Here is a 12058-nt window from a genome sequence, read left to right as displayed (position 1 = left end):
TCACTCTAATGGCAGGCATTTCCCCATTTTGGCATTTCTGTATTGCCATTTTCTCAATTCAGGAATGCTTGAATTAAATTACCTCTGACTTGCAAAGTTATTAACATGAGAAGCTAATAACTTCCACATGTATAACAACAGAGTACATTAGGAGAAGCAATGCCTTGTTTTGTTTTAACTTAAGGAAGCCTGCATTAAAGATGATCCTTGCTGCTTTAGTTTTTTGTCATTGATTTTATAATAATAATAGAGCCTAATAGACATACAAAATAAACTTGCTGGTGGTGTACATTCACCCCTCAAAGGCAGAAAACTGCACAGGTCAGTGATGTTCATTTTCAGTGTCTTGCAGCAGAAGCTGTGATGCTGATCACCCTTACTCAGTGCTACCATTCATCCTTTTCTTGTGTGTTATAAATAGGAAGGTCTAGCCAAAGCAGCATCCCTGGATACTCAGTAAACAGGGATTCAGTAACAATCTGTGCACTCCTTCATTCATTCCTTCATTCATTTGTTCTGCAAATGTGGAAATCTCTCTATAGGAATTCCACAGCAGAGCATAATTGCTCCACCAGGCACCATGTAAGAGCTTCTCAGCACATCTGCCTAGGGAAAGATCCAGTGGAACCTAATTATGTTTAATGAATGCCAAGAGAAGACCAGAAGCTCTGTAACAGAGCTTGTTTAGGCATGGGGCCTAGATGCAGTCATGAAGTCCCTCACCTGAGTACCTGCTTTCAGGTTTAACCCCATATTTGACACTTTTACAGAATTAAAAAATATTTCTCAACTCCTTGGAGCCTCAGCAAACATCTTACCTTATCAGACATTATATGCCAGAAATATTAAGAAACACTTTGATCTGTTTTAACAATAGTGTTATACAAAATATTTTCAGGAAAGAACAAAAAAGCATTAATATCACCAACCAATCTGGTGTCATGAAAAGCATTTTGGAGAGTAATTGATGAGCTTCCCTTCCAAACATTCAGAGAACTTGTTATATATTAAGAATTAATCATCAGATTTTAGGCTGCATCAGCACAGATGATGAAAAACAAATGACTGGGAATTCATAACATATTAATCATGAAATAATATTTCTTTAAAAAGTCATTTGAAGATCATTATTGTTTATGAATACATGTTCTCCAAGATTTTCTCATTGAGACTGAGACAGTAAGCAGTAATCAGAGTATTAAAACTAGTATTCTACTCTTAGGAAATGAAAAATCTCATAAGCACCAGAAGAGATGAAAGAAAAGAGGGAATAAAACCAACTAGGAAACTAAAACCAGAACCAGTTAGGAAAGAAACAGGCTTATTTTTTACATATGCATAAACACTTCCAATCTTATATGTCCTTAATTAACATTCAAAGAACCTTTCCTGCATTTCAAAATATAACTATTCATTCTTTGATATGAAGAATAGAAGAAAGGGGCCTCCACATCTTAAAAAATGGCTCAACACAAGAATAGCCTTATCAGTCAAGTTTGGAGTGCATCCTTTTAGCAGAAGAAATGAAGATGTTTGAGAAACTGGAGAGCAAAGGAAATAAAATTAACATGGCATAAAGAGAGCTTATGCAAAGAGTACTTAATCTCCCGGGCAACAGGCAAGAACAAAAGGTCTTTGTAGCAGCTTCACATAATCAATGATGTTATTGAGGGAGTACAAGAATTACACAGCAAGGTGAACAGGACAAAGAGAAAAAGACTGAAGGTAATAAAAAGTGGTATCTTAGAATCCAGATTTGAGTGGTGAAAACAGAGCAAAACCCCTATAGCATTTTTGCTCCCCACACTCTGTTCTTTTCTGGGAACAGCAAGACTTCTATTTCACTTAAGCTAAGACACAACAGTTTCATGCTGCTCCTAGAAGGAAAGAAGTGGGCTGAAAATGCTATGAAGAGAAGCAAAATGCTAAAAATTAAGTGTCACCATAAACAAGTCTCATTTGAGGCAATGACCATAGGAAAGCCATAATATGATTTCTTTTTTATCACTGAAACATTACAAAACCAGTACAATTCTTTACAGTAAACTAACCTTATTTTTGTTATGTAGAGTTAACAAATGCTTGCATTGACATATTTGGGCAAAATATTTAGTCAGAGGAGCACCTGAAATTGCCTCAGCCAGGTAAGTTTTTACCTGTCCCTTCTATGCTTCAAGGAATGGCCTCATTCTGCTCTCTGCTACAGTCCCCCACCAGAAACCCAAACAGGATAACCCTTGACTATCAGCTACAGAGAGGCAGTTTAAAAGTGAGGCAACAATATGAGAACTTTTCAAGCTTCAGGTAGTTCCATGTCAAAATAATTTATGATCTTTGCTAAACTAGCATTTTTCTGATTTCATTAGGAAATATCTGCTTTGGACAATTCATTTTTATCCGTGGTACAAGATTGGAAAAAAAATTATATTTATGTACATCTCAGTAACTATTTAACTGAAAACCAGAAATTTATTGGTGAAGATAAAGATATTGAAAAATGCAGAAAGATATTGAAAAATGCAGAAAAGAATGTGGTCTTTTCCTACAATTTTGTAACTTTTAGGAAAATGTGTGACTTTTGGCAAATATTTTTTAATGCAGAGGATTTCCATAAATGTATGGAAATGATACAATATGTTATTGTACAATAACGTATTGTATTGTAACGTATTGTGACAATATGTTATTGTATCTACAATAACGTAGATAATTGTTATCCACGTTCTGAATGACAGGACTGTAAATTCTCTTGAGGTGATAAAATCAATGAAGTCACTGCAACTGACAATTATACAAGCCAATACTGAATTCAGACTTCTTTGGTATCTAAAAGTAGCTATTTATTTCTTAAAGGCATTGATATTTTCACTAAGCCATCAAAAGATTCAATATCTATGGAAACTGTGTGGTAGTTTCAACGTTAAAACAATATCAGTTCAGTTTTATAATTCCACTTGAATTGTTGGTGTTTGTTTGTTTTAATACAGCAGAAAAAGAGTTAGTAATAATGCTTTCCTTTCACTTATACCATCTTATATCTTCCATGCCTGCTTTCGGACAAACTTTCTGAGTACTCCCTCTCCTATGAAGAAATTCAGTTGTGCCTGATCAAAGATGCAATGTGAAGGCCTTCTGACCATGACTGTTAGTTTGGCATGACTCAGGAACAAAGGACACAGTTTTTGAACACAATGGCCTCAGAGAGTGACGACTTGGGAAGAATCTTGAATGTAGCCTAAATACAATCCTTTACTTGAATACTACAAGAAGTACCTCCTGTTCAACAGAAATATACTTTGATCAATTCACCAATCTGTATTTCAAACAACCAACACTACCAATTCCATGCTAGTACAAATTCTGTTTGCTTAAATAGAGTGTAGGGTTGCTGTGAATTAATAGGCATACTTGTCTCACCTGGTAAGCCAAGAATTCTAGAGAGCTACCACAGGCCTGTTCCAAGGAAACGTAATGATAAAGATTTTTCTTTCATTTAATGCTAATGAAGACCTACTCCTCATCATATATTTCACCCCAAGATATTGTTTTCTTGATTAAATTTATAATTATCACTTTGTGTAAAGCTTATTATTAAAAAGCAGCACATCACTTTACTAACCCCAAGAAAATTAAGACATTAATAAATTTTTCCAGCCTTGAAAAAAATATCTGGTGATCTTGAAAATATTACTTAATACTTGCAACTTGCTGGATGTTATCCATCATCAAATATCTCCAAATCTACTTTCAAGTAGCAGACTGTGTGCCTGCACAGAAATCAATGATTTTACACTACTGCAAAACCAGGTTAATGGAATCGTGAATCAATAGAACCCAGTGACAGATTTAGTTCATCTCCCTGTCTTCATTAGAACACCATTGAAAAATCCTGGAGAACTTTTGGAAGAAAACAAAAAGGGTAGGTAGAATTTTAGAAGGAAATAACATTTGCAGCATCAGAGTATGTTCGATTTAAGTTGCATTTGTGATGACTACATACATTGGTGGTTTTTCAGCTTTTGTTGTTTTTAACTTGCAATGCTCCTAATTTTCTAGAAAAGATGCAGGTGACTGTATAATACCTTGCCTTTCTGGGTTCCATTTTTGCATCTATTAAAATAATCCACAGACCACCTGAAGCTGAATACAATTAATGTTAGTAATACCTGATTTTACACTTTTGCTTTTACAGTTTGATATGCAGGCCTATAAAAGGATCATAAGACATAACATTTTGGTAATGAAAATGACAAAGCATTTATAAGTGTCTTTTGCTCTGATGTTAGAAATGTCAGAAATACCAGCAAGTTGGAGGATATTTTCCTTAGCTGAATACAGCTCCCTAGATTTCAGTGATATTCTGATCGATTTTCATGAAATAAAGAATTAGTTTAAGCAACATAGTAAGGATAGAGCAAAATGAATGCCTGACCACATGTAAGAGAGATGATAAATCTAGATTAATTTTTATTACTAAAATAAAAACAAAAAAATCATACTGCCAGCTGGGAGCAGTTAGATCCACTTTTGGCTTTTGGGATGTGGCAAAACATGAGTTTTCCTAAACTAATTATTTTACTTATCAAAATACAGTATGAGCTTGTAAAATAAAATTTACCATGTCTTAATTTCATATTTTTAATAATGCCCAAAGTCACACTCAAACGTGTACAGGATACTGCTGAATTCTTGGAATAGTGTCCCTTGCTTTGTGCCTCCATTTGAGAAATTTGCAGGGAAACTGCTGATGTAACATCTGAATAGAAGTCCATAAAACTTTATACATGTTATATGCCTGCACTATAGAAAGTCAATTTATAATTTCCTAGCACTTCCTTCTGGCTTTGAACTAAAATGTGAGTAAATACTACAGAACAAGACCAATCACACAACGGTGGTTATAAATAATAATCTTGAAAGTACTCTACAGGAGAAAGGACTATGAGTTAAGAATTACTATATGACAGGGAATGTGAAGTGTTTGCTTTAGAAACAATTGCTATAAAACAAAACCAACTTTTCACTGTGTAAACAACCAGCCACAAAATTTATTTTTTCAGAAGTCTAATAAAACATCCTATATTGGAATTGTCTTCCACTTTTCAGCCTTTTGACAAAAAGTACAAATATAAATCATCTTATAATGCATAAATTCCGATAAAAAGATTTATTCCAGAAATGGATTTTATTATTCCAAAATTAATTTTATAAATGTACCCATTATGGTTATTAATGCTCTGTTTTCATACTCTGTATAGCAGTATTATCATAGTCATAAGTTAAATACAGTGATTTATCACAGTGCCAAGCCTGTAATCCATTTTGTCTCACTCTAATGTCCAACTGTCACACGTATTCTTAAATGCAATGAGAGAAACTAAAAGGAATGAAGAAATTTTACTAACGTTTGGCATAACACTATCAACAGTGTTTAAAATTAGAAAGAAGCCTAACTTTGAAAATTGGCTGAAATCCCCCGTCTTTTCTGTTCAGCTTAATTTCCATGAACTGACATATGCAAACTAACAATTCCAATTTTTTTTACTTATATTTCTTTTTTCTACACTAATGAGCAAATATATATAAGAACAAGTATACATTAAATATCACTTACTTTGGCAATACCAGAATCTGTACAACAAAAATGCAGAAGAATATGAGACAGGCACAAGTCACATAGTACTTGAATGCAGGCAGAGTAGTTGCTCGATACTAAAAGAAAATAAAAGCAAAAGTTAAAAACACAATTGCCAAAGCAGATAAAACAGCACCCAACTGAATTTTCAGCTTAAAGATGCACATATGTATAGACAGTTCTTAGAAACAGTAAATTTCCTGTTCTTCAGTGACTTCACATCCACTCACACAGGGTTAGGGATTATCAGACATAGAATTAATACTTTTGCTTATAGAAGAATAGTCATGTCAAATGGTTTTGCCTTGTTCCTCCACTGAACTCAATATCCCAAACTCAATATAAAAACTTTAATTAACAAAAAAATTCCCCTCCCAGAAAAAAAAACCCAAACCCACCAAAATGAAAAAGTTTAAACATAAGTTAAAATATTTTTAGGAATGACCGAGCATTCTTCAGATTCCAAAATTCTTTGTGATTAATTCCTCAAACTGATTTTCGATTATTGATAAATACTGAATGGGCTGAAACAGTTACAAAAAATGCCATATTAATTTAGACAGGAAACTTCTGAGCACAAAAAGTAGCAAAGTGTAAGCTGTGCTACAGAGCATACCTAGGAAGCACACTGATATTTACTGAACCTATATTATTACTTCAATTATTTTATATCTTTGTTAAAAGGCTTTATATGTCCACTACTAATGTTATGTTACTACTAAACACTTGATATTCTTAGGAGAGAGTTAATTTGATCTGTTTTGTCATGAGAAAAATCTATTTATCTCTAATTAGTCTGTCTAGAGACATGAGAATTAAGCAATGAAATATTTATCAGAGTTGCTCTGCTATTTGAGATAGATATATCTAGGTTGAAACCAATTAAGTACTCAAAGGGAAATGATCTAAGTAGCTATTAAAGTTACTTACTCTATACTAGGTTGCTTTGGTTTTTTTCTTTTCAAAAGATAAAAGTTCAAGATTACTAAGAAAAAATTACCAAAGATTATTTTCACAAAGTGCTGGAGATGCAAACTTCAGAAAATGGAAACTGCATGAGCTGTGCCTTCCAACTGCAAACACACAGCTGTGTCTCTGTGCTTAATTCCAAGTTCTGCCTATGAAACCAGTGCACCAAACTTTACACGAACATGTAGAAACTCACTTCGGTAACACAACAGCTTTTTTTACTTTTGAATTGTATGAAAAATTAAAATCAATTCTTGTCACTTATCTAACTGGATTACAAGGCACAAATATGTCTTTGCTTGATGGGTACCTCTGCAGCAAGTTCTGCGCTTCCACCTGTCGAGTATGTTTGTAGTGGTCCTGTTCAACAATTTTTAATCTTGAGCTGCTATTAAAATATCACAGAATTCCAATCTACTTTTAAATTTGTTTCAGTGTTTCACACTTCTCCAGGCATTTCCTAATGAAGGCAGCCAATTCACTCCTTAGGTTAAACAATTGTTTTGCTTTATTATTTTTCTGTACTTTCAGGTCCATAGGGCCAGAAAAGCTTCTGTTTAAATCAAAAGCAGACTTCTCACTAAGTTCCTTAAAGCCAAGATTGGACTCGTGAGTCATTAAAAGGTGAAAAAAAAAAAAGATATTAAAAAGATGGATCCAAAAATAAAAATTAGCTCTTTGCCATTCCACAGCATTCTACATCAAGATATTGGACTTCTACTGGGAGGATTGATTCAGCCAAATAACTTAGCTCCCAAATTTTCTCCCAAGTCATTGTCTAAAGTACACATAATAATGCATTTCCCTCAATTTCTCTTTCAGAATTCATTGGTTAGTAAGAACCACATTAAAATCTCATGTGCTGCCAGGCACAGCTTTGTTTTAGTCAGTGAACCCCCAAACACTAAGGATGAGACCACACCAGGTCTTACTTCTTCTCTCTTAGGAAGTCTTCAAAACAGGCTCAAGGAGCCTTGAAACCGTTTCCACCCTAATGCACTGCCAAGCAACACATGCCTTTGTCAGATGGCCACAACAACTATTCTGCTGAGCTGTGAAAGAATCTGAAAATCCTTTTGGATGCTTTGAACGGAAAGATATCTACAAAAATAACAGAGTAGGTATTCAGCCACCACATGGGACACAGAGGATACTTGCTGGACAGTGTGAGCACAGCAGGGCAATACTTCCTCTAGCCCCTTCTCATCAAATTCACCAATTTACACAGCCAGTTGTGGTCCCACCTACCTCTTACTTCCCCAAAGGAAAGCATAGCTGTTCAGCCATCAGCTGCCATCAGCTGCTCATGAGAAAGCAGAAAGAGGCAACTCCCCAGTCTTCCTGCTGAAGCTGTCAGTGAGTAGAAATACACTCAAGGTCCACAGGGCCATAAAACAATGAAATGGCCTGACTTACTGAACTCATTGAAAATAACTTACTTCTTTTTCCAGAGTCTTATTATAGAAAAGAAGTGATATCCTTTGAATGTCTTCAGATTTAAGCCACTGCCTAGAAAAGAGAAGGAACATTATCACTGACATAAGAAGAAAGCGGTCTTGTCCTTTTCTAATACTGAAATGCAGCAAAATAAGAAAATAACTTGGAATTAAGCAAGTTCACGTATTGCAGTGTATATGGTGAATTTCACTGTCAGTAAAGTGGAAACTGAAAATCCCCTCTCCTTTTTGGCTTCTATTGCTAAGGTACCTATGAAAAAAGCTCAAATGAATAATTGTTTTTCTGTTGATCATACCTAAGGAGAATGGACTGAGAGATTTATATGATGGAACTCTAACAGTGATATTCCAATCATGCCCCAAATACTGTAGTGTATCCAGTGGACAGAGGAGGACCTGAGACAAAAACAGGCCTTGACAAGTCACCTTTAGGAAAGGCAGTGCTACAATATGCAGGAGTGGTGGGTAGGTAAGCTACATTTCACAAACTCCTATTGCAAACAAAAATGTAACAAAAATTATTAAAAGAGGTGGAGGGATTTTGTCTTTGAACTGTTTCTGTCTCTTGAGCACAGCTCTGTACTATAGAGATAAATTTCAATCTTCTTCTTGATTATAAAACCTTCTTCCCTGCTTTAACATGAGAAATAGCATAAATACTTGCATTGAAATGACAAACCTATTTTAAACTAAGTGAACCTGGATAAAAGCTTGACATAACTTTTACAAAATGAGATGTTCTAATAAGAAAGTCTACATTTATTTTAACAGACACTTGAAAAGATATAGAATATTTAAATGTCAAGAGCGTTTGGGTGCTTTTACCTCAAAGGCACAACACAAATTTGAAAACAAAAAATTAATTAAACAGAATAGTTCTGTGGACATGCAGTACTTGAGCTTGAACAATAGTAGCAGGGACCGAGATTTTTTCCCAACATTTCCTGCAATAACTTTAAATTAGGCTCTAAACTAGTAGTGTAGCTAATGCCTCCTAAATAAAAGGGAATGTCTCAACTGACAGTCTATAATGCAAATAAGTAGCAGCAGTGAACCACAGTGGAACATAACCTAAATTAAAGTCCTGGGGAACAGGAGTGGACAGAGTGCAGTGTAAGCTATTAGCTTTAATTTGTGAAATGGAAAATATTTGTTTCCTTGCCTGGGAGACCATCCCTGTTCCTGTGCAATCAGTTGCATTAAAAAAAAAAGGGTCTGTAAACATATTCAGTTCTCAGAATGCTTAATTCAAAAATATATTTCCCTTTTTCCTCTGCAGCGGTTCCCATCTATATGATCACAGTTAGGATTCTGAGAAGAAAGAGAACTGAAAGGCTGGTGTACAAAAAACATGATTTTGTTTAAGTTCAGCTGTAATATACTGGAGAAAACATTCAGTTTGCAGAATATTTTTGATAAATTGTGAAAATGAAAGTTTTTTTCCATTTAGTTACAAAAATTAAACAAGAAGTAACCCTCTTCCCCAAATAGTTAACAAATTTCCTGTTTTTTCTAATGGTATCTGACAGGTTGATTGATTTAATTACCATCAGCACATTGCTAAAAAGTTCTCTCTGCAGATCTACTCCCAAGGGCCCAATTTGGTTACACACTTGATGGCATGTGAAGTCAGGAGTGCCATTTAGAGCATGTGCTGCCTCATAGTCCACATCACAAGCTCACGTTTTCAGAGGCTTTTAGTTCTTAAAAGTTCACAATAAAACCTGTACTGGTTTTACATTGGAGACACTGAGAGGTCAGAGGGAAACAGCACAACACAAATGGAAGTGGAGACTGAGTTCAGAAGAGGAAGCACAAAGTCACACACCTTTGGCACAGACACAAGGGCTAAAAAATTCTGCCTTCGACCTGACTCCCTAATGGGTCTGGAAATTGCCAACGTGTTTGCAAGTACATGAGGACATGTCTCTTGAGAAACTAGGTACCAAAGTTTGGCTTAAATTCTTTTGCAATTCCAGGAACAACACAGACAGACATCTGAATTCTGTCTGTATCCACGAGGTATGTGGTTTCATAGGGCTTGTACTGTTTGACAATGTACAGCAAGGAATTATACACAAAACATAGCAGCACTGCGACTTAAGGAAAAAAAGAGCAAAGAGAGTGTGTCCCTTTAACACAGCAATCTGCTCACCAAAGACCAACTGGCTTTACTTCAGCCCCCTCTGGGGGGGTACATATATTTAGCCCTCTGTAGGTGCATTTTTAGCTGGCAGATGGCCATCCCTCCATCTCATGTCCTACAGGAGTTCCCTAAGCACCAAGGCTTGGGATGGCTTAGCTAGGGCTGCTCATCCCCAGCTTGTGCAGAACAGGCACTTGGAGCCAGGAGTGCTTTGTTCAAGATACAGGGAAAAGAAGCCCATGGAGAAGCCCATGTGATGTTACACCCTAATGGCTAAGGCACAGAAGCTCTTTGTTCTTCACTCGCTCTTGGAATGTTTTTTAAATTTTCTTTATTCAGTCATAGACCTATTCGTCATACAATCCAAATGTTACACTTAAAAAATTTAGAAATGCCAATTTTCTCATAGACTTTCTTAAAATTTCTCCTTGATTCACAAAACCTTTTGTTTAGTTTCAACCAATTATTCAGTCTAGCTAATAATGTTACTTTCATTTTACAGATGAAAAATTGAAGCCCAAAAATATGCACAATAATAAATAAAACAAAAATGTGATTGGCTTTGTGTCCTAAATGTAGGAAGTATTTTATTTATCTTTTTGTGTGCACTTACACTTCACAGAGTTAAAGTATTATTGAATTACCTTGACATTTGAGGAATCAGCACTTTTCATAACTTATCCCTGAGTATTAATGAATTGAATCATAGCTTTTAAGAGATTCATTCAGCAAATGAATACAGAGCTAGGTGGAGAATTTAGTTTTGGAAGGTGACATTCAGACTTTCTGATATATCAGATCATTTCTTATCTTTCTGCAGTTTCCTATGTAATTCACAAGATGCAATGAAACTTTTTCAGAAACCTTTTTTTTTCCCCCAAGTTTCTCTGAATTTTATGTGCTAATTAGATAAGACGGGGATTGTCTGAGATAAAACAACATACAATAGGGTCACACCAATATTTTAATGCCTTTATACAGATGCTTTACTTTTGACATCAAAATATCATTTTTGAAATATTTTTATCAGAGCGACTATACCTAAAGACATAAAAAGTCTGCCAAAATTTATATATCTGTTTTAGGCAAGTCTAGTACAATCAAAAGGCTTTGCTTAACATATTACCTACCCTATTTCACTGTGTTCTCTTTATGACATATAAATATCAACACTCCTCTAATTGCTGAAAAAATTTTCCTAAATCCAAGTACCATTTAATAGGACTAAAAGATGAAAAAAACCAAAGCGTGACATAGGAACATTTAATAATTAGGTGTGATACTCAGCTGAGTAACAGAAGTGAGGGGGAAACATGTAATTCATCACAATTATTGTCCACACTTTCGAATGGCAATTCCCTTATTTCATTAGAGAAATATAACAAGCTTGAACACTTATTTTGGACTGGAATTGATTTCTTTCTAGCCTTATCTATTCACCAGGAAAGAGAAAACTTCATACTGCCGCCAGCTCTGCTTAGGACATGGAAAAAAATACATGGCAGGTTGTTTCACCCAGCAAGTCCAACATGCCATCAAGATTAACCTTCCCTAAGAAACCAAGCAACTAACTGAGAGACATTAAACTATGTTTTAGGGAAAGTTTCTAATCCTGAGGAATTGTTTCTGTGACAATTAGGAAGCATCAATTTTCACATCAGAATGATGTGAAAATCATTCTGACTGAGCCAGTCATTTCTTGTGTCTTACTCCTCTGCCCCCAGGTAAGATAAATCTGTAGTGCCACAGCCATGAGCCTACAGACAAACACTTACAGAGCAAACTCGCTCTGCCAGGAAGATCAAGACAAGTCAATGCCTCAGTCACACCATGATTCACAGGCAGTGTCTT

General features: G+C 35.3%; 1 protein-coding gene across 1 annotated transcript in view; it reads right to left on the bottom strand.

Annotated features, from left to right (window-relative positions):
- ADCY2 (adenylate cyclase 2) overlaps positions 1-12058 on the bottom strand; it is a 203498-nt gene that overhangs the window by 45901 nt on the left and 145539 nt on the right. Inside the window, exons 13-14 of the mRNA XM_054284675.1 lie at positions 8044-8113; positions 5615-5712 (exon numbers count right to left, since the gene is read on the bottom strand). Of these exons, the coding sequence (XP_054140650.1) occupies positions 5615-5712; positions 8044-8113 (168 nt within the window). The remainder of the gene's footprint in view (positions 1-5614; positions 5713-8043; positions 8114-12058) is intronic.

The sequence above is a fragment of the Melozone crissalis genome, unplaced genomic scaffold, assembly GCF_028551555.1.
Source record: "Melozone crissalis strain CALT ecotype California unplaced genomic scaffold, PUWL_Pcris_2 ptg000042l_1, whole genome shotgun sequence".
Classification (NCBI taxonomy): Eukaryota; Metazoa; Chordata; class Aves; order Passeriformes; family Passerellidae; genus Melozone; species Melozone crissalis.
The sequence above is the reverse complement of the archived record's forward strand: the minus strand, read 5'-3'. Positions and strand labels throughout refer to the sequence as shown.